The 22,840-nt window shown below is 38.7% G+C and overlaps 1 protein-coding gene across 10 annotated transcripts in view; it reads left to right on the forward strand.

The window, feature by feature from the left end:
• The window catches only part of Srpk2 (SRSF protein kinase 2), a 239,211-nt gene that overhangs the window by 139,573 nt on the left and 76,798 nt on the right, over positions 1–22,840 (forward strand). For all 10 annotated transcript variants that reach the window (XM_017797549.2, XM_008830746.3, XM_029562342.1 and 7 more), the window contains one exon: positions 10,948–11,105. In XM_017797549.2, the coding sequence (XP_017653038.1) occupies positions 10,948–11,105 (158 nt within the window). The remainder of the gene's footprint in view (positions 1–10,947; positions 11,106–22,840) is intronic.

Below are 22,840 nucleotides of genomic sequence, written 5' to 3' on the forward strand. Positions count from 1 at the left end.
CCATTGGAAATGGTATTTTTGCCACAATCTCACCATTTGCCTCAGTCTTTTAAATGTTTATTTTTATTTGGTGTATGAGTATTTGGCCTTCACAATTAAGTGCACCCATGCATGCAATGCTCATGGAGGCCAGAAGAGAGCCTAGGATCCATTGGAGCTGGAGTTATGGATGATTGTTAGATGTCATGTTGGGAACTGAACCTGGGTCCTAGTGTTCTAGCTGCTGGCTCATCTCTCCAGCCCCTTGTTTTGTTTTATTACTTATTTATTTTGAGGCAATATTTTGCCTTGTTTCTAGGCTGGCCTCCAATTCACAGCAAAACTTCCACCTCAGACTGTCAATTGCTGTGATTACAGGTATGAGCCACCATGCCTAGCTCATTTGCCTCCTTCAGGAAGTTTTGTTGTATAGATATATAATGATCTATCATAATGCTATTATTCTATTGATGGGCACTGAGAGCCCACAATATGATTTCAGACTTAACACAGTGAGTTCATAACTAAGGTACATTTCAATAAGGATATATGTTAATCCAAAGGGTATTTAGATATTTGCATTGTCTAGATATTTGCATTATCTACTTGATTTAAATTGGTTATCCTATTTACCATTTTACTTCTTATTGTAAAATTTCAAGTTATTTAAAGCAAGCTGGAAAAAGTGTTATAAGCTCTTTATAGTTGATCTTAGTATTGAATATACTGATATGTTAGAAGATACATATTGCTAAAAGTTTGCCCAAAGCAGCACTTTCCAGAACTAGGTGATAGAAGAAATGTTTTATTCTGGCCATAATATACTGTCATCAGTGAATATATAACGCTTAAGACTTGAAATGATAGTGATTAAAGAACTGGGTTTTTAAATTTTATTCAGTTTTAATGTAGTTACTGGCTACCACATTGTTTAACCTATTTTCTAGAGATTTCATTTATTTCTTGTGTGTGTTCTGAATTATCTCAGGGGATAGAAAATTAACTGTTTGAATTTTGTGGATTCACTTCATTAGTAATTGTATATACCTCTAGAGTTCAAGCTCATGGAAGTTTGCAGAAGTGGTGTATATCTTGCATTATTTCCTGAGTAGCATGAAGCAATGATTTGTGGTTATAGCAGGTTTCATCATATAGACCTTAATAAGCAGTTCATTCTTGGTTGCACTTTACCCTGCACCCAGCTGACTTCAGGTTGCTTAAAAACAGCTATTAGAGAAGCTTGTGGGTTTCTTAGTTTGCTCCTTCTAATTATATGTCTTATTCCAATGTAAAAGCTGGTCTTAAGGTTTTGAACATGGCATGGTCTCTAAAATCTCTAATGCATGCTAGCCATGTACCCTCAACTGAACTACAGACCCAGTTCCTACAGTCTATATTTTAGACTTCAAAACTTACATAGGTGATTATAACATGAGCCAGGAAGCCTAGACTCTGTTGGTGGCTTAATCTTATATTTTGCTCTAAACTGGATTTTGACCTTGGCACTTCTATTTCTCTGTTCCTTCTTGGCAGTCTGACATGCTTGGAAAGCCTTCAGCTACCATCCAATGATGACCTCTGCTTCTATTGTAGCTAGAACCTTTGGTTTTTAGTTAAGAGTCTACGTATCAAGCTGTTCCCACTATATTCTGTGGCTACTGAACATTCTACTTGTCTCTGAAATTAAAGTGAGCTAAAACAGAAGTTACTTTAATCAAGTCTTCCATCTGACTTTTCTCTGTTCATTGGCCAGAAAGGAAGCACCATTCCATTCACAGGTGTGGGAGACCAGCACCTCCAAGTTCTCATGTTTTCTGGACTAGCAGCTCCAAGATTTTCTCAGTAATTTCTACTTTCTTTTTTCTTATTCTTTCACTCATTTTATGTACTGATTCTATGTATTATTTGCTGAAAGCAGTTCTCTGGTCTTAACTTACCTTTGTAACTCAGCTGATAAAACAGTGATGTTTATAAACAAGTAAGAAAGCCCTCCTTTTGACTAAAATATAGATTTGCTGGGAAGCTGGTCTAATTTATTAACACTTTCATTTACCTTTAGCTGTCTTATGTTCCACCTGGTAAGAAACAGTATATAATCTTAGAAAATGTGACTATCAGGCTAGTATCTTCAATTCATGAAACTAATGGTTTTTTTATGTTTGAACATAAGGAGAACTTTTTTTTTTTTTTTTTTTTTTAGTTAGGTTCTCCCTGTAGTGCCAGCTAGCCTGGAACTCAACTATGTAGACCATGCTGGCTTCAGATATCAGAAAGAGTTGCCTGCTTCTGCCTCTTGAGTACCAGGATTAAAGGTCTTTGCCACCATGCCTTGTTTGTTTCTGTTTTTTAAACCTGCTGCCTACCTTGTTTATGCCCTTTTGCCATTTCATTTATGTTAATATATCCCAGCCTTACTCTTCAGACCAAAACTGGTATTTCTGCATGAAGTGCAGTGGTACATCTTGAGAAATTTGATGCTCTATTTGTTTCTTCTGCTGAAGTAACAAATACTGCACACAGTAGCTTCAAAACATACCTATTCATTAACTTAGTTCTAGAGTTTGGAGATATGGGCATTATAGCATGGCTAAATTCTTCTTTGACCAAAATTAAGGTGTCAGTTGATTCTGTGGTTCTTACCTGAACCTTGGGCTCTCTTCCAACCTAAGAGGTATTGACAGAGCTTATTTCTTGAATTTGTAGAACTGAGTGCCCTATTATACTTTTAGCCCATGGCCTGGGGCTGCTGACACTCACAGAAGTGGCTGACAATTCATTACTTGTTTTGTGACCTTAGTTGGCAGTTCACAAATAGATGTTTGCTTTTTTTCCAGGCCAGCTGATTGGTCGCTCTGTGTCTTTCTGTCTCCCACCCCCCACCCCCTCTCCTTTCTCCTTCTGTGACCAGCTGGAGAAAGTGCTCTTTTAAGGGTTGGGCTGATTCTGTTGAGCCATCCAGTCAGTCTTCCTTAGGCATATAGCTTAGTCATAGCTCGCATTGTCAGGTCTACCCACACTCAGGAGCAGGCTTTCACACATGTGAGAAATGAAACTAGTATAGTTAGAGTTCTGCTAGCCACTGAGGATAGTTGACATGCATGGTTGATTTACATGAAGTTTAGAAATCTCTCTTCATTAGAGAAGAAATAATTCTTTTTCTTGCCTAGCTTGTAGCTTTACCCAGTGTTAAAAACATTTTTAATAAGCTATTTTGAAAGAGTGTATATATTTATTTGTTCTATCCTTAATTAGAAATGCAGTAGTATATTTCTTAACCCAGTTTTACCTCTAAGATGGAGAATGAAGAGGGTGGAAAAGAAAGTTTTAGTCTTTGAGTGGGCACAGAGGGAAAGAAAACAAAGTTTTATTTTATGGGACCTTCCCTGAAGTTTTAATACTGCTTGAAGAAATTCATCTGGAACTCCTCTTTTTGTTTTGATTGAAGATTGATTGAACAGTGTTTCTTAAATTGTGTCAGTTGACATCTAAGTTGTTAACAGAGCACCCACCCCGACCAGGTATACAATTTACTTGTCCCTTTCTTTGCTAAAAGAGAAAGAAAAAAAGAAAGTATGAACTGGAAGGAAACCAGGACTCCTACCTGGTTGCATGGCAGTTTACACAGATGGTGTATGCATTTTGCAAGGATTATTCAGTTTCCCTCAATTTTCTGTTCTGTATGCAATCATAATATGAAATTGATAGCATAGTAAGGTTTCTTTAATATTATTATTGAAAGAAAATTTACTTTTTGATCTTTTTGAGAAGTTTCCCTGTAGCCCCAGCTAGCCTGGAACTCACTATGTAGACCAGGCTGGCCTTGAATCACAGAAATCCACCTGCCTCTGCCTCCTGAGAGAAAAATTTACTTTTTAAAACTACATTTTTTTTCTTCGTCATCTTTTTTTTTTTTTTTTTGGTCTTTTTGAGACAGAGTCGTCTCCCTGTGGCCCCAGCTGACCTGGAACTCACTATGTAGACCAATCCTGGCCAAAACTACATTTTTTAAAGGTCCCATGCAGAGTAGTGATTAGTATTTTGAGCAATATACTTTTTTGAAAAATTTAAGTGGCCAGTAGGAACTCTGCTTTTCAGGTTTTGTGTTCTTTTCATTGAAATGTAGTGTATTTCTAATGGTGAGGACATGTTTTCACTGCTTTGTGTGAACTTTGGACCATTGGATAGAATCTCAAGTCTGTTTTAAAGAACTACATAATGCTTTTCACTGGGAATTAGCTGGACATTTGTAAGAAAAATAATGCAAAAAAGGTTGTGTGAATCCAAATGTGACTATTAATTTTTAAAATATATTTTATTTATTATTTTTATTTTATGTGTATGAGTGTATTGCCTGCATGTATGTGAGTGCACCCGTGTTATGCAATGCCATGGAGGTCAGAAGAGGGCTTTGGATTCCCCTGGAACCTGGAGTTAAGGATGGTTCATAGCCGCCATATGGGTGCTGGGAATCAGGTCCTCTGCAAGAGCAATCAGTGCTCTTAATCTCTGAGCCATCTCTCCAGCCCCCAAATGTAACTATTTCTAATTTTCCTTGGAAACTGATTCTTTATCTAAGTTTAATAGTAGATATTCAAATGCATTGTATAGTTTTACAGTTTTCTTTTATGTTTTAAACAGCTTTTTGAAATAGAATTCACACACCATACAGTTTAGGCCACTTAAAAGCATCCAGTGTAGTTTCCCCTTTCCGTTTTTTTTCCGCCCTAAGAAACCACTAATTTACTTTGTCTCTATAGTTTTGTTTATTGTGAACACCTGATAAACAATGGAAGCACAGACTCTATGCTTGCCACTGACTTGGCAACTCTCACTCAGTGTAATGTTTTTGAAGGTCATGCACTTTATAGCATATATCAAAACTTCATTTATTACTATTTTGGAATAATATTTCATTGTAAGACTATGCCGTTGCTTTTCAGTTGATGGACTTTTGGATTGGTTTTGCACTATTCATAATAATATGAATAATAATGCCATTGAGAACACTTTTGTACAAGATCTTGTGTGGGGATATTTCATTCTTGTATATACCTAGAAATGGATTTGTTGGATTGCATGGTACTTCTCTTTAACCTTTTAAAAAATTAGATTTATTGATGGAGCAGGCATACTTGTGTGTGGAGGTCAAAGGACAGCTTTTCATAGTTGATTCCCTCCTCTTGCTCTGTGGGTTCTAGGACTCAAACTCATTCATGAGGCTTGATGACACATGCTTTACCCACTGAGCCATCATGCCAGTCCCCTGTTTAATTTGTATAGGGGTTTCCAAAATTGCTGTGCCATATACATTCTCACCAGCAGTAATCCTCCCTAATATTTGTTAGTGTCTAATTTTTTTTTTTAAAGTATAGCTGTCTTGGTATGGTATGGGAAATCTTTGCAACTTTGATTTCCTTTTTCAAATGACTATACTAGTTTCATTTCTGTTGCTGTGATAAAATACCCTGACAAAAAGCAGCTGAAGGGAGAAAGAGTTTATTTTAGCTCCCAATTCCAGGTTATAATCCATCATTGCCAGGAAGTCAAGGCAGGAACTTTTCAAACATCTAGCCATATCATACCCACAGTCAAGAACAGAGTGAAATAAATGCATGCATCCCTGTTCAGTTCTCAGTTTGTTCTCCTTAATGTAGTCCAAGATCCCCTGAGTAGGGGATGGTACACTCACAGTGGGCTGGGTCTTCCCTCAACAATTAACATAATCAAGACCTTGTTCCACAGACATGCTCACAGACTACTTAGCTTGATTGAGACAATTACTCATTAAGGTCCCCACCCCCCAGGTGATTCTAGATTGTGTCAAGTTGACAAAATAATCACAATGACTAATGATAGAGCATCTTCTTGTGTTTTGACCATGTATTTTCTTTGAGAAATATTCACTCCAATCCTCTTCTTTTTTTCTTTCTTTTTTGGTGCTTGCAGTTGAACTCAGAGCCTTGTTTACGATGAGCAAGTACTTTACCAATCAGCTATGCCCTTATTCTCTTTACCCATTTTTATATTAATTTGTCTTTTTCATGTTTAGTTGTAAGAGTCCTTTATATATTCCAAGATACAAGTCTCTTTTTACTTACATGATGTGCGAATATTTCTTCTGTTCAGTGCCCTTCTTTTCTTTAAAATTATTTATTTCTTTTTTTCTTTTGTTCTTTTGGGGGGGTGGGTCTTTTTGAGGCAGGGTTTCCCTGTAGCCCCAGCTGGCCTGGAACTCACTATGTAGACCATGCTGGCCTTGAACTCACAGAGATCCTCCTGCCTCTGCCTCCTGAGGGCGGGGAGAAAAGGTTGGTGCCCCCCCGCCAGGCTTTTTTTTTTTTTTTTTCATTTTTTTATGTTTATGAGTGTTTTAGGCTACATGTATGTAGGTGCACTACCTGTGTGCAGTGCCCATAGAGGCCAGAAGAGGGCATCAGATCTCCTGGAACTGGAGTTATGGATGATTGTTGACCACCGTGTGGGTGCCGGGAAATGAACCTGGCTCCTCTGCAAGAGCAGCCAATTCTCTTAACCACTGAGCCATTTCTTGAGCCCTCTTCTTACTTTGTTCTGTGAATCATGAAAAATTTTCATTGTAAAGCTAGGCATAGTGTGGTGTGTCCTTAAAATCTCAGCAGTGTTGAGTAGGAGATAGGAGAATCCCTGGGGCTCATTGATGAGCTAGCCTAGTCGAATCTGTGAGAATTGACTGTGAGCTCCTCTAAGAGACCTGTCTCAAAAAGAAGGGCACTCAAGATTGACCTCTGCCTCTGCACACACACACACAAAAATTAAAATAATTTTTAAAGCTTATTTCATTTATTTATTGGGGACAGTAGGGTATACCATGGCTCACACTTGGAAGTCAGAGGATAACTCGGAAGAATCAGTTCTTTCCTTCTACCTTGTAGGTCCTGGGGCTCCAACTCAGGTCATTAGGTTTGGTAGCAAGTGCCTTTACCTGCTGAGCCGTCTTGGCAGCTCAAATGTTTTTAATTGTGATGAACTACATTTTTTCTTGTTTATGTTTTTTGTATTGTATTAAACAAATAACATTGCCTAAGTCAAGATTGTTAAGGTTAACTTTTATGTATCTTTTATGAGTTTTATAACTCCCAGTCTTTCATTTATGTCTTTCATCCATTTTAGGATCATATTTATACATGTGTGAGTCTGGCATTCAGCTTACAATTTTTTTAGATTTCATTTGTGTGTGTGTGTGTGTGTGTGTGTATGTATATATGTGTACATGTACGTATGTGTGTACACACATGTGTGTTTGTACACCACATGTGCGGGGGTGCCCAAAGAGCCAAGAAGAGAGCATCTGATCCCCTACAACTGGAGTTACAGGAGGTTGTGTGTTGCCTGACATGGGCACTAAAAACCTAACTTCGGCCCCTCTGTAGAAGCAGTAAGGATTCTAAACCACTGAGCCATCTCTTCAAACCTGTCCTTTTGTTTTTGACATAGATATGTATTGATCTCAGCACTATTTGTTCAAAAAATGTTTTTATGTGCTTCTAGCATTCTTATGTGAGATAGCTTCTTGATGGTTTCAATTAGAGTTGATAGAAATTGTCTTTAATTTGTTGATGCACATTACCAACATGTATTTAGTGAAATAACTTGTTACCTCTTGATCTTTTAGATGGTTGAGATTTAAGTATTCTAGAAGTCTTTTTAAAAATTAATTATTTTTATTTTATGTGTATGCATGTATTGCCTGCATGTGTGTAAGTGAATTTGTATCTTGCAGTGCCCACAGAGAACAGAAAAGGCCATTGGATCCCCTGGAACTAGAGTTACAGACAGTTGTTAACTATCATGTTTGTGTTGGGAGTCAAACTCAGGTCTTCTGCAAGAACAGCCAGTATTCTTAACTGCTGAGCCATCTCTCCAGCCCCTCTAGAAGCCTTTTAAAAGAAGGTAGCCTTAGCTAGATGTTGTGCAGGGTTGTAATCCTAGCATTTGAGAAACTGGGGCAGACTGATCAGAAGTTCAAGGCCAGTCTTAGGTACATAGCAAGTTTGAGGCCAGCTTGTGCTGCTTAAGACTGTGGTTTCGAGGAAGACGGGAGCAGAGGAAGGAAAGGGAAGGGAAGAAAGGAAGGAATGGAATTAAAGAGAGTTCCTGCCTTCCTTCAGATAATAGCTTGGTTAGTGTGTCTGACCTGGAAAAAACTCACCTGTCTTCTCTGATGTAAATAGCAGTTACAGGGATGGGTGAATTAAAAAAGTATCAGTGTTAGCCGGGCATGGTGGCGCATGCCTTTAATCCCAGCACTTGGGAGGCAGAGGCAGGTAGATCTCTGTGAGTTCAGGGCCAGCCTGGTCTACATAGTGAGTTCCAGGAGATATATATATATATCTCCACCCTGTCTCAAGACAAAAAAAGAAGTGCCAGTGATTGAAGCTATAGTGTTTGGATATTACAGTGATACTTGAAGATGATGATGAACTGATTTGGAAATTGGTGCCAGGTACTATGAAAGTAGGTCTTTAAGAGAAGCTTTAGAAGAAATTGGCATTACCAGTGTCACCAAGAATCTGAATGCAAAGCCAAGCTGTTGCTCTAGTTCAGGGTAAATCTGCAGGATCTAGAGTAGTGTCATCTAGTACAAACACAATGTATGCCTTCCTTTGAAGAGTCCAGTGACTACATTAAGAAAAAGTAAAAAGAATCAGGTGAAATTAATGCTAATAATATACTTTAATTCATATAAAACATTTTAAGTATAAACATAAAATTGAGAAAATATTTTGCAACTTCTGTAATGTCTTAGAGATCCACTTGTGTTTTTCACTTATAACACCTCTCAGGTTTAATGTAAGCCACATTACTGCTGGTGTCCAGTGGCTGCTGTATTGGGCAGCACAAGTCCAGATGTTTTGATATGATAGCCAGTTGAATTATTATTATATCAACATTGCAAAACCTCTTCAAGGTTTACTAACACAGTCTTCTAACTTGAAGGAACTGGGTTTTGAGGTACTTCCTGTCTGCCTGTTCTCTTAGACCAGCAAGCAGGTCTGGGAATTTGGGTAAGCTATGTAGGCAGCACAGCAATTGGGTAAAGAATCTGAGACATAACATTATGATGAAGGTACTTGAGTCTCTCAAATAAAAGGGAACAGGCAGCGATAATTAGAATCTCTTCTCTGATCACAGATGCTTTCCTTTCTTCTGAGGAGACATTGTGTAAATAAAATGCCGCACTTCTCAGAGGGAATGATTTTGCACCCCTATTCTGGGACATTTATCAATGTCTAGACACATTTTTGATGGTCATAATTGTATATATGTGTGTTTCTTTTTATGTATGCTACTGACCAGGAATACATTCAGGCCAGGAATACATTCAGTGAGTATTCTGCAGTGTACCCAACAGTCCCCACAACAGTGAATTACCAGGCCTGTCTGACGACTGCACAAGCCGAACAGGATCCTCCTTTGTTTCCATAAGTAGTTTCTTCAGTCAACCATTTTAAGTTCAGATTCTTTTTTTTTTTTTTTTTTTCATATAAAACTTGTGAATTGAGCTTTCAAATATTTCCTCTGCCCACACCCCTGGAAAATGGGAAATGTATACCTTTCTTACCCACCTCTTAACTCTTCTCTTGGGAAGTGGTTAAAACTGTGGCAGTCCCTCTGCTTTCCCTAACCCCCATTCCTGGAACATTTTGTTCTACTTTCCTCCAGGCAGTCTTGTAAAGCTTCCAGAAAGATTATTGCACTATTCTTAAGCATGTTAGAAATTTTGAACCTATTGTGGAAGAGGTGTGTGTGTGTGTGTGTGTGTGTGTGTGTGTGTGTGTGTGTGTGTTTTTTATTCTGGAATCCCAATCTCATTCCAGTTAGTTGTATGGCAAGAAAATTCTGATTTTTCAACTAAGAAAACATACTCTATTATAATTTGATGACTGTACCTTTTAATAATCTCCTTGGGATGTTTTTTAACTTATAAAGGTGTATATCATGGAGAACTCTTTCATTCCTCTAAAATTTCATAACGTCAAACCTTCAGAAATATTGAAGCAGTGGGGCTGGAGAGATGGCTCAGTGGTTAAGAGCCCTGACTGTTCTTGCAGAGGACTCAGGTTCGATTCCCAGCAGCCAAATGGTGACTAACAACCAGCCCTAACTCCAGTCTTGTGGGATCCGACGCCCTCTTCTGACCTCTTTGGGAATTGCTTGACATAGGTGTTCTTGCAAATACTCAGGCAAAACATTCATACATAGAAAATAAAATTAATAAAAAATTTAAAAAGAATTATTAAATGGCTAGAGAGATAGCTCGGTGGTTAAGAAAATTGGCTACTCATTTTTATTTCTTAAATATATATATATATATTTATTTAAATGTATGTACATGTACACACACACACACACACACACACACACACACACACACACAGAGTCTCTGGAGTTAAGGACAGTTTGTAGCCTCCATGTGGGTGCTGGGAATTGAACCTGGGTCCTCTGCAAGAGCAGTCAGTGCTCTTAACCGCTGAGCTATCTCTCCAGCCTGAAAATTGGCTACTCTTTTAGAGGACCCAGTTTTGGTGCCCAACCCCCACATGGTGGCTAAAAACTGCCTGTAACTCTAGTTCCAGGGAATTCAACCACCCTCTTCTGACCTCTGCAGGTGCACTTACAGTTATGCAGGCAATACACTCATACACATAAAAATAATGATAAAATATTATTTTAAAAACAAAAAGTTGAAGCGCTAAATGAAAAGTTGTGAGTAAAAAAATACTCCTTTACTTACAAAAGGGGAATGTCACCACCCTGTCCTCAGCCCCAGCCAGTCCTTGTGTGATAAAACATTTGAATTCAACTAAAATGGATGAAATTACTTTATTTGGCGTTTCTTCTTAGTGTGTAACAAATATTCTATCCTCTGTGTTAAGAATCTCACAACACAAGATTTATTTCTGAGTAGAAATTTTCTTTCTGTTTTAGGCCGGAGCCTCAACAGAAAGCTCCTTTAGTTCCTCCTCCACCACCGCCACCACCACCGCCACCACCACCACTGCCAGACCCGGTGCCCCCAGAGCCAGAGGAGGAGATTCTGGGATCAGATGATGAGGAGCAGGAGGACCCTGCAGATTACTGCAAAGGTGATGTAGTGGAGTGATAGGGTGGGCTTACTTTCCTCATGGGTACTAATTTGTTTGGCAAATGGACAAGGGGAATTGGTGATGTGAAGTACTTAGTCCGAATTAAATTAACTTCCACTGTCAATTACAGAATGATACCAGAAAGTGTAAAAGATGATAGAGAATTGTAAGAGAGCAAAAAAATATATACATAACTTTAGAACATTTTAAACACATTTAGTCTCTTCCAATTAAAGATAAAGGGCATGGTAAACCATGTCAGAACATCATAAGAAGTAGAAGACACCAGGCTTCTGACAGAAGCTACTTATAACTCTTGTATTTGGCATTAAACTTTCTGACTGCTAGGCTAAAAGAGAAACATTCCCCTTTCTGTATAGCATTGAATTCCATAGTATTCATTGTCTGTGGAAAAAACCATGCACATTTGTTTACAAAGAGAGACTTTCTTGGCATTGTACTTAACGAAAAAGACATTCTCTGGGTTGGTTCTGCTGTTGTGTGGCATACTAGGTTTTGCTTCCTTCTGTGATTTCACAGAGGACACAGAGTCTGTTGAAGTGGAATGTTCTTGCATTGATGATTTATTCAGACCCCAAAGTATACAACCGAAGTCCTCAGAAGCAGGCATGTTTTGTGATGAGTACTGAGAACAGTAGGAGCTAGATATCGTACTTTGTGTGGACTGGACTCCAGGAAAAGGAAGGTGCTGAGTCCCTGGCTGCTTCTCTTAACTTGATTTGTTCATTTAAAATTTAATTCCCCACAATTTTGAACTTCTACATAGTTGATAAGACACTTTTACTCATTGCAAATTTTAAACATGTAAATCAGATTTCATATAACATAAAGTAGATGGCAGAATTTGCATACATGAACCCTTAGTGAATCTTTGAGCCTGTAGTTTCTTAGTACTGGCCACCATTAGGTAGCAGTTTCTCTACCTCACCCTCTACCTGATAGCCTTTGGACTAAGTTCTTCAGTAAGAACTGCTTTCCCAGGATGGTGTTGTGTTTCACTTTGGCTAAGGTGTCCTGTATGTCTTCTGTTATTCCCTGATTCCTTCTGTTTATATTGCGTTCATTCCTGGTGAATCTTTGCCTTACCAGCCACTTCTCAGTTCTCCTAGAACACAATAACAATTAAGCATGAACCATAATAAAATATCGTACATTCCCTCTTTGCAGAAAAAAACAAAAATTATTCAATATAGATCATTTTGGGGCAGGGGGACATGTCACCTGGAACCCTATTACTCAACAGTAGCTGCCTCATGCCTTTGGATTGTTGCTGATCTTAGTCATTCACCATCAAGTAAATTGTATCTGATTAGTATTTTTACTTTGTTACCTTTAGAATCTACTGTTATTAAACATTTGTGAGCTCTCCACCATTTAAAGAGTACTACTTAAATTTCTGCTGTTGCTAAAGCATTTTTCATCATTCCCGTGCATCTTCTTTGGAGTAAAGTTTGTCCTTTTTTCAGTCAGTTTGTTTAACTATAGCTCTCCAGGATAATTATGGACTGGCTTCTGTGAAACCTGGTTTAGAACCTGGCTCTATTGCTTTGTGAGTCTCTGTCCTTGGATGAGTACTTTTACCTCTATTTTTTGATTTTTCATCTATAATATAATCATGTCATTTGCTATATATAATATATAGTATCCTACTTAAGATTTTGTGGGGGTTAAAATGGGATAAACGTGTGAAGTGTGCAGCACACTACCTGTCCTAGTTTGTTTCTCCATTGCTGTGACAAAACACTCTGACCACTACCAATTTGGGGAGGAAAGGGTTTATTTGCCTTACATCTCCCAGGTTACTGTTCATCAGGGAGCCCAAAGTAGGAACTCAGGGCAGGAACCTGGAGTCAGGAGCTGGAGCACAGGCCATGGAGGAATGCTGCTTACTGACTTGCTCCCCTGGTTCCTACTCAGCGGCAGCAGCCTGCTTTCTTATGCAACACAGGCCCACCTGCCCAGGGGTGGCACCACCCACAATGGCTGGGCCCTCCTACATTATTCAACAATCTAGAAGGTGCCCTATGGACATGGCCACAGGCCAGTCCAGTGAAGGAAATTCCCCAGGTGTGTCAAGTTGACACTAAAGATATCTGGCATACTACCCATCATATAGAAGATTTTTAAGAAATGAATTTCACTTCCTTGTGCCCTATCTCTGTTCAGTCATTCCCTTTGGTGTGTATTCTCTGCTGTATTTTCCTGTTTTCCCCCTTCATAACTGGTCCCTATGCTTGCTACCTGTTTGTCTTTTGGAGGTGGATTTTCGTAGCTTCTAAAGAGAGTTGTCAGCATTGGCTGTCTTTATTACATGACACCTCTTGTCACCTGTCTGGCCAGAAACTGTACCAATAGGCTCTGTTTAGAATCTTCTTTGAAGCCAAAGGACATGAATTGGGCTTGAGTACAACCTGTAAACAAATCACTTCCAGGAGGCCTTATGTAATAGGTACTTGCCTCATGAGTCTCTGCAGAAAGCCTGTATCACTGAAAGTTTTAAATGTTCTCAGGAGGTACTGCACCATAACATATACTGAGTTGGGAGTCCTTGAGAATGTTGCAGGGACCTTATAAAGTGATTTTATTGCACATTGAAGGCTATGATTTGCTCATCTAAAGTATGTTCTATACTTGTGTGTGTGCTCATTTGTGTGTGCATCTGTACACATGTATAGGGCTCAGAGAAGCACATCGGATACTTTGTTCTAACACTGCCTGCCTTATTCTCTTGAGATGAAGCTTCTCATTGAACCCGGAGGAACTCACTGTTTTTGGCTTGACTGACTACCTAGCTAGCCTCAGTGATCTTTCTGTTTCTACTCATACTCTCCCCCCATCCCCTTCCCAAGTGGTGGAATTATAAGTGCATGGAACCACTCCTTTTATGTGGGTTCTGGGGATCTGCACTCAGGTCCTCATGTTTGCACAGTAAGTGCAATTACCCACTGAGCTATCTCTCCAGTCTGTGAACCAAATTTCAAAAGCTTGAAAGCTCCAAGTGAGTGATGACTCTTAATTCCATTCTGTTCTTTTGTGTGTGACTGAATCATAGTCTAAGGGCAGTCTTTGCTTTGAATTATCTGATGTTCCTTTCTGGAACTCTGAGCACATACCTGGTATAAGGACCTACAGAATGGCAAGGATAGGAACATTGCTTTGTAATATCAGGCTGCCTGCTGTGACTGGCTCCCTAGGGATCTCATTTTGTAGTTCTTAAGGCACTCTTAAATGAGTTGGCACCTTTGTAATATTTCGTCACTTTCATTATTTCTGGAGACACTGATTTCCACATAGTTGTGGTCTGAATTGGCATGAAAGCATGTTGCCTTCTTGGGCATGTCTTCCTGGAACCTCTAATCATCTATTAGTCAGGCCCTTCCCTTTATTCAGAGTAGTCCCTCCTGCATAGTTCTATCATGATGTATACAGTATACATTTATTTTAATGTTCATTTATGATCTCCTTTTCACCAATATGAAATGTGCCTTGTGGTCAAAGTCTGTGCCTTTTGTAAATCTTACTACATTTGAGCTATCCATGTTTCTGACAAATGGGTAGTGTGTTAATGCTGTGTGTGCCTGAGAAAGCTTGTTATGGGAACAGGTAGATGGACATGTTAAACACAAAACTGTTTAACACAGAGTTTTCATTTTTGCATTTTATATTAAAATTGCCCCTAATGCTCCAGAATTCTTAAAAATGACACACATTTAAGTGCCATACAGATTGTATCTTGAGAAACTTGGGCAGTATCTTCAAAGCATAATACAAACAATTATTTATGAACTTAGAAACAAGTCAGGTGACTTTCTTACACACAAATTGCCTTTACTCATTTATCTACTTTCTATCTGTGGAAATTAGAGACGAAGTGAATTTTGTTACTCTGAAAATTCAGTGTTGGTCGTTATTAATTTTCACTGGTTTTATACCTAATCCCCTCCTCCTTTCTCCAGAGTACATAATTCACAGCTGTATTACAGCTTAATTTTTTTCTTCTTCTTCCTTTAAGCACTTACATGAGATTTATATAAAAGCCTCTCCCATATCAATGGTTCTTCATCAGTGAGGGAGGGTTTGCCCTGAGGGTCCTATTTGTGATGTTGGGAGACATTTTTGGTTTCTGTAGCTTAAATTGCTCCATTAGCATCTGTTTGGTAGAGGCTTGGGATATTGTTGAACATCTCCCTTGCTTAGGACAGTTCCTGTTGTGAGAATCACTCAGGTCCTAATGTCGTAGTATCTAGGTAGAAAAACCTTGCCTGGCAAAATACCTGTTTTTCTCTGTTAGAAATGGGAGGCAGAGCAGGCGGATCTCTGTGAGTTCAAGGCCAGCCTGGTCTACATAGTGAGTTCCAGGACAGCTGGGACTACAGGGAGACCCTGTCTCAAAAAGAACCTCCCCCCAAAATGTTGTCATGAAGTCTCAAATATTTATAGAAATATAATTGTTCATTTTCCTTCCTTTAAATATAAGTAAAAATGACTTTTATTCATTGATGAAGATAACTTTAAAAAAAAAACTTCTAGTGCTGCATATTGTCTTAATTCAAATGTAGTGAATGCTCTTGAACTTACTACATAATGCCTCATTGTCTTTCTTTTGTAGCAACCCAGGGCATTCTGACCTGTTGATATTAAACAGTAAATGTATATTTGCTAAAGAACATGGAATTTTTTATATACTTTAATTAAAAGGCTGTTAGAGGCCTTGGGAGATCGGTCAGTGGTTAAAGCTGCTTGACATTTAAGCAAGAGGACTGGAGTTTGAATTTCCAGAACCCAGTTAATTGCCAGTGGGTATGGTGGCCTACCTGTAATTCTAGCCCCAGAAGACTGAAACTGGGAATCCCTGGAGCAGGCTGGCTAGTGATACTAGCTGTATCAATGAGTTCTGGGTTTCACTGAGAGATCCTGCCTCAAAGAATACAATAGAAGAACAATCGAGGAAGATTCTTGCTGTCAACCTCAGACCTCTCCATACTTACACACATGCCCCCACACACAGGTGTACTCACATGTGAATATATACACACACCACGCACATGAAAAAAAGAGAAAAAATCGTGGGAATAGATAGCAGTTCTGAGTTGTGGGATTTCTATTTCTTTAAAAAGTATTTTATTTATTTTTATTTTATGTGTATGAATATATTGCTTGTATGTGTGTAACTGCACTCATGTCATGCAATGTGAGGTCAGAAGAAGGTGTCAGATCCCCTGGAACTGAAGTGCAGATGGTTGTTAGGCACGTCCTCTGCTAGAGCAATCAGTGCTCTTAACCACTGAGCCATCTTGCCAGCCCCATGATATTTATTTTAATTTCATTTTCTTTGCTTTCTGCATGAAGCATGTATTTCTTTGTAAATCTAAAAAAAAAAGTTTAGTGAAGAAGGAGCATTTAGGACCCAATGTAGTTTTTATATAGGGAAGTCATCTAGTTACATAATATCAATTGAAAACCTTGGATTATGATATTAGAGAATATATAGATATATAAGTGTATATGTTTTATGTGCCTATACATATGTATATACATATTTGTATACTTTTGTGTTTTTCTTTAATGGAGTTTTATGTAGCCCACACTGTCCTCAAACTATGTAGCCAATGATGGCCTGTTATCACCCATCAAATGCCAGGATTCTAGATATGAGTCACCACGTCTGGCTTTAGTATGTGTGTATTTGAGAAGAATGAAGCAAACAACTTGTTTTTGGCACTATTAAAAGAAACAGTGAAGTCTGTTATCTGGTGCGATTTTGTTAAATACGATACTTGGTTAAGTCTATTGAGAAAGCAGCTAGAATTATGAATCTGGGAACCAGAAGAAAATATAAGCAAATAGTATAGTTTATCTGATGGCCTTAGACCATACCAGATTAACAATAGAGTCCAAACTTCACTTGTACAGGTCCTGGAGACTTAGTTTAGCTTAAGGCAATCAACCATGTCCACATGGTAATACTGGAGCTGAAGTTCCAGTGAGCATTCTTAGTTGGAAATATTCTCTGCTGCCCTTGAATCTGCTGGGCCAAATCAACTGTAAGGCTCAATATTAGAACTCTCCTAGATCCTACCCTTCGAGTCTTTTCCTTGGTTGGTTTTAATCCTTTTTCTGTAATAAATTATAATTACCATAGGTTTTTTGAGTTCTTGCCAATTTTTGAATCTTAATTTGCGGTCTTCAGGTACCCATTCTCTCTAGTCAGAGGTAAAGGCAGTCTTAGGGACTATTCCCAAACTTATGTAAATATTACAGATTTAATAGATAAAACATCCTGGAAAAGTTGGTAAATACAATTAAAAAATTAGATTTAGAGAGAATATTAGTGACAAACCTTTGAGATGGAATTGAAGAAGAGAATGCACAAGTAAAATACAAATGAAGTCAGAATGGTAAGAGAGCAATGAAGATTTGTGCTCAACTTGACATGTGTCAGATGGAAGAATTATTTTTATTCTGGGTGAAAGTTTCTGAATACATTCTATTGTGTAATCTTGTATTTTCCTTTTGAGGGATATAGTTGGGTCATACTTGAAGCCACCTTCTCCCCACACATATATCGAAACTTTAAAAAAATATTTTTATTGCACATGTATGAGCATTTTGCTTGCATATATGTATGTGCACCTGTGTCCTGCAATGCTACCTGAGCTCAGAAGAGAGTGTAAATCCCCTGGAACTGGAGTTAAAGATGGCTGTTTGCCACTATATGGGTTCTAGGAATTGAACCTGGGTCCTCTACAGTAGCAGCTAGTGCTCTTTAACTGCTTAGCCGTCTCTCCAGCCCCATGTTCAATACTTCAATTGAATGAATATTCTTTTTTTCTCCATTCATCAGTTGGCAAACAGGGTTTCTCTTTGAGGATAAAATTTTTATTATTAATGATATTTTTAGTTTATATACAAAGTAATGGGTCTCACTATAACATTTTCATACATACACATCATTTTACTTTGACTACCCTTCCCCTGTAATCATTCTGAATGTCACTGACTCTGGTTTCCACCCCTCATCTCTGATAGTCCCTAAAGAATAGTTTCATTGCATCTGGACCTGGTTAGCCTGTGCCATCTATCTTGATCTACTTGCTCCTTGCTCCTGCATGCGGCTAGGACCTACTAAGAAAACATTCTTCTCTTGTTAGAGACAGGGACTACGCCAGTGTATCATGCCAGAGTCAGAAGCGTATGGCATAGGAATAGTGAGCAAACCAACTCCAATGCTTAGCCCTAGCACATCTCTATCATCTAAGCCTGCTTGCAGCCCTGCTCTCACTGGCTTTCCCTGCTGCTCTCAGGAAACCGGTTTTAGAGATCCAACCAGTGCAGAAGCTTCTGCTTTAGTCATGCATGTTCACTCCCTTTTTCTCTCTTTCTTAGGTTCACCTGTACATAAAATTTCTTCATTTTTGCTCCTGACCCAAAACTGAGACACCCCAGGAAATCAGATCTTATTTCTGAAGCTCCTTGATTGTCTTCCAATTTTCTGGAGCATTGAAAGGGCCTAGATTGATAGGGAAGACAAAGCCTGTTCAGAGGGTATCTAGTGACGTACTGCTTAGGCATAGTGCTAGGTCATGCCATGTCAAGGAGATGACACAGTATGTGAGAACAGAGCAGGTTGCCAGTGAACTGATTAGGAGTTTGTAGTAGTCACATAATGGGAAAGGAAAGTTGTGGGGGGGTTTCCCTATAACCCCAGCTGGCCTAGAACTTACTATGTAGACCAGACTGGCCTTGAACTCACAGAGATCTGCCTGCCTCTGCCTCCTAAATGCCTGGCTTCGGAAAGTTGTTTTTATGATGGGATATCTGAGTATATTTCTGGGCAGAATAAACAAATTAAAAAGCCAACAGAAAAAGAGTAATGATTTTTTTTTTTTTTGGTCTTTTTGACACAGGGTCTCTCTGTAGCCTCAACCGTCCTGGAACTCACTATGTAGACTAGGCTGGCCTCGAACTCACTGAGATCCACTTGCCTCTGCCTGCTGAGTGCTGGGATTAAAGGCACCAGATTCTGGTTTGTATAGAAGGCTGGCTGAGTACAAGCCAGAGAGAACAAGCCAGTAAAGCAGAATTTTTCCATGGTTCCTGCCTTTGCTCCTACTTGAGTTGCTGCTGCCCTGACTTCCCTCACTGATGGATTCTGACCTGGAAGTGTGAGCCAAATAAACCCTTTCCTCACCAAGTTGCTTTTGGTTGTGGTGTTTATTGTGGCAAGGGAAAGAAAACTAAAACAATATGTTACATTACTTTAAAGACATTTCAGTTATTTTAAAAATGAAAAAAAATACAAAACTCTTAGATAGGTGGGAAATAAAACTGACTTTTGAACCTCATTCTTACTTTTTTGAATTGCAAATTTATATTCTTAAATATATGTTTTTAGTCACAAAAACAAACCAACCTAGGATCTCTTGTACAGGGGTGGCACCACCCAGAGTAGACTGTGACCTCTCATATCAGTCAACAATCAAGAAAATGCCCCACAGACTTTCCCACAGGCCAACCTGACCAAGGTACATACATCTTCTCTTGAAGTTCCCTCTTTGAAGTGACTCTAGTTTGTGTCAAGTTAGCAATAAAAACTAACACAAATATTCTTGGGTACATGTCATTTGTTAATGTTGTTCAGTCAGGCATTGCTATGTGCTATGATACATGTTTGTACCTTATGGGCAGTAGGAGCCTGGAAATAACAAATATAGACCTATTGAAGGAATTTAATTTTTAAATTAGGTTTTGATGAATATGTGTAATTGCCACCATTAAGTCGCAATAGCCAGGAAGCTGCTTTCCTGTTCCTTAAAGTTTTTAATTGCTAAAAGAATATTTTTACTTGTTTAAGAAAATACTCAATATTTCTTGGGGCTGGAGAGATGGCTCAGCAGTTAAGAGCACTGACTGTTCTTGCAGAGGGCTGGAGTTCGATTCCCAACACCCACATGGTGGCTATGAACCGTCCTTAACTTCAGTTCCAGGGGAATCCGAAGCCCTCTTCTGACCTCCTGGGCATTGCACCACATGGGTGCACTCACATGCATAAAACATTTTATGCATAAACATAAAATAATAATAAATATTTTTTAAAAATACTCAATATTTCTCATGCAGATTCTAATTTCTGAAGTCTCCTTTTAAGGACTAAGACTCTTTTTTTCATTCTAAAGTTTATATATTTTTGTTTGTTCATTTATTTATTTATTTTATTTATTTTAGAGTCTTCCTGGCTGGCCTTGAATTAAGAGATTCTGCCTCTGCTTCCTGAGTGCTGGTATGACAGGTGTGTGCCACCACAGCTGGTGAAGATTCCCTTCTAAAGTGCACAGAGGTAACATGTATCAATTGCAGTTCGGGAAGAATTGGTTTCTAATTTAAGGAAAGTTACCATGGATGGGTCTTATAATGCTAAATTTTTCTCCTCGGCACAAAGCACCAGTAGAAAGTGAGGAAAAGCCCAAGGGGACCCAATACTGTCTCCTACCTTCCCAAGAATCCATCTTGCCTGTGGGACTCTCTCAAGTAACAGTATTCTTTGGAGAGTTAAGTGCAGTCTCATCTGCCTCCTAGAGGTAAAGTTGCTAGGTTTCTCTGCAGAGCTGGTTCACTTCTGCCTCAGAAGGAACTAGAGCAGCAAGGGCCCAACACACAAGCTTCCCCATGAAGCAAATTACTCTTCAGACAGCCTTTACCTGAGAAGGGGCGGTACAGCCAACCAGCAGTAGGGTGCCTGCCACAAACTGAGGGGTCACGCAGGTATACACATGCCCCAGAAGCTGATCTTGCCCTTTGTGTTTTTATTTATCCAAATATAATTAAGAAATGAGACCCAGGTCTTTGAGCTCACCAGTGTCCAAGTCAATACCCAAAACCTTAGTACTCTTAATTAGTTAATGATTAAGTGCTTAATTATGTGATTATTTAATTGTTTAAAATAAATGTATATGTGTGTTTAAACACTACGAGTCTTGTCATGTAGCACTGGTTGGCGCATGCCTTTAATCCCAGCACTTTGGAGGCAGAGGCAGGCAGATCTTTGTGAGTTTGAGGCCAGCCTAGTCTACATAGTGAGTTCCAGGACAGCTGGGGGTACAGGAGACCCTGTTTCAAAAAGACACACAAACACAAAAAATCTCGTATAATGCTGCTTACTGCACTGTTGCCCACAGTGCAAGTAAGGAGAAGGTTAGGAATAAAAATGATGGGGCTGGAGAGAGAGCTCAGCAGTTAAAAGCACTGGCTGATCTTACAAAGGACCTAAGTTCAGTTCCCAGCACCCATATGATGCCTCACAACTGTTGTTAACTCTAAGTCTAGGCAATCTAATGTTCTTTTCTGGCCTCCATGGGCACCAGACATGCAGATGTCACTTATGCACATAATTTTTTAAAAATTATTTATTTAATAACCCACATACTTAGAAGAAGCATTTTGTTACATCAGCATTGACATATTCAATAACAATTTTCTGAGCTAGGATGCATCCCTTACAAGATTGCCTGTACATTTTTAGGTTTACAATTGAATTATTACACTTATACAGTATTGTACTGAGTATAAACCCTATAAGACATAAAATTAAATGAGGTTTTAACCTTTAAAAAAGATCTCCATTTCATTATTAAAATACAGTTTCATGCAGCAAACTTCATTTTTAGTGCAATTGACATTAAGATATTTGTACATGTGTTTCTAATCTCTATATATCAGATTATTACTAGTCACAATCGGTTACTTTCTGAGCTCCTTGGCATCTGCGCATGGATATAAAGTCATCAGGTAGATTTCAGTGATAATGCTTTTCACATCCACTAATTATTAAGGAGCAAATTTTTATGCTTTGAAGAATTACTATTTTTTGTCATTTTTAAAAAATTTTTAATAACTGTGATTAGAAGCTTTTCACTACAGCTTTAACATATTCAGTAACACACTCCAGAGCAACAAGACATCTCTTTCACAACAGGGTGCAAGTTTCTAGGTTCACAGTTGAATTATTATAGTTATATATTATTGAACTCAGTATAAGCCCTGTAAGACATAAAATTGGATGAGTTTTTAACCTTTAAAAAGATCTCCATTTCATTTTAGAATATATTGTTCCTTGAACAAAGACTTACTGTTTTCGCTACTAACACTGAGATGTTGGCGTTTGCATCTCTAATCTGTGTGTATCTGAATGTTATTAGTTGTAATCAGTTGTACTTGGATCCTTGGAGCCTGTGTATGTCTATAAAGTCATTGGGCAGATTTCAGTGGTATTGTTTATCACCTCTACTAATTAGCATGATGTAAATTTCCATGCTTCCTCCTCAAGTATAATACATTTTTTTAAAATTTGTTGATTTTTTTTTTCGTGTGTGTATATCACACAAAACATCCCAAACCTTCTCATTCGACTATACACCCATTTCCCAGATAGCAGGCTCCCATAGACTCCCTCCCCCGACTAGAACCCTTATACTCTGATATCCCTGCTACTGTCTGCTGTGTTGTTGGCACCCCCAGCCAATCCCCACTATTTGTGCTTCTGGTGAATCTAGTCAGTCTGTCTAGAGGGCTTTGTTTTAGGAGGGTCAGCTGTTCCTCATCTAGCAGTTATCAGTTGTCAATATTCCTTTAGATAAGATTGGGGTCTGCTGTTCATTTTCCCAGTTCTATGCTGGGTTACTATCTGGGAGTCCCTTTGGCCACCCTGGCCAACAACT

Source organism: Nannospalax galili, unplaced genomic scaffold (genome assembly GCF_000622305.1).
Source record: "Nannospalax galili isolate Female #2095 unplaced genomic scaffold, S.galili_v1.0 scaffold312, whole genome shotgun sequence".
Classification (NCBI taxonomy): Eukaryota; Metazoa; Chordata; class Mammalia; order Rodentia; family Spalacidae; genus Nannospalax; species Nannospalax galili.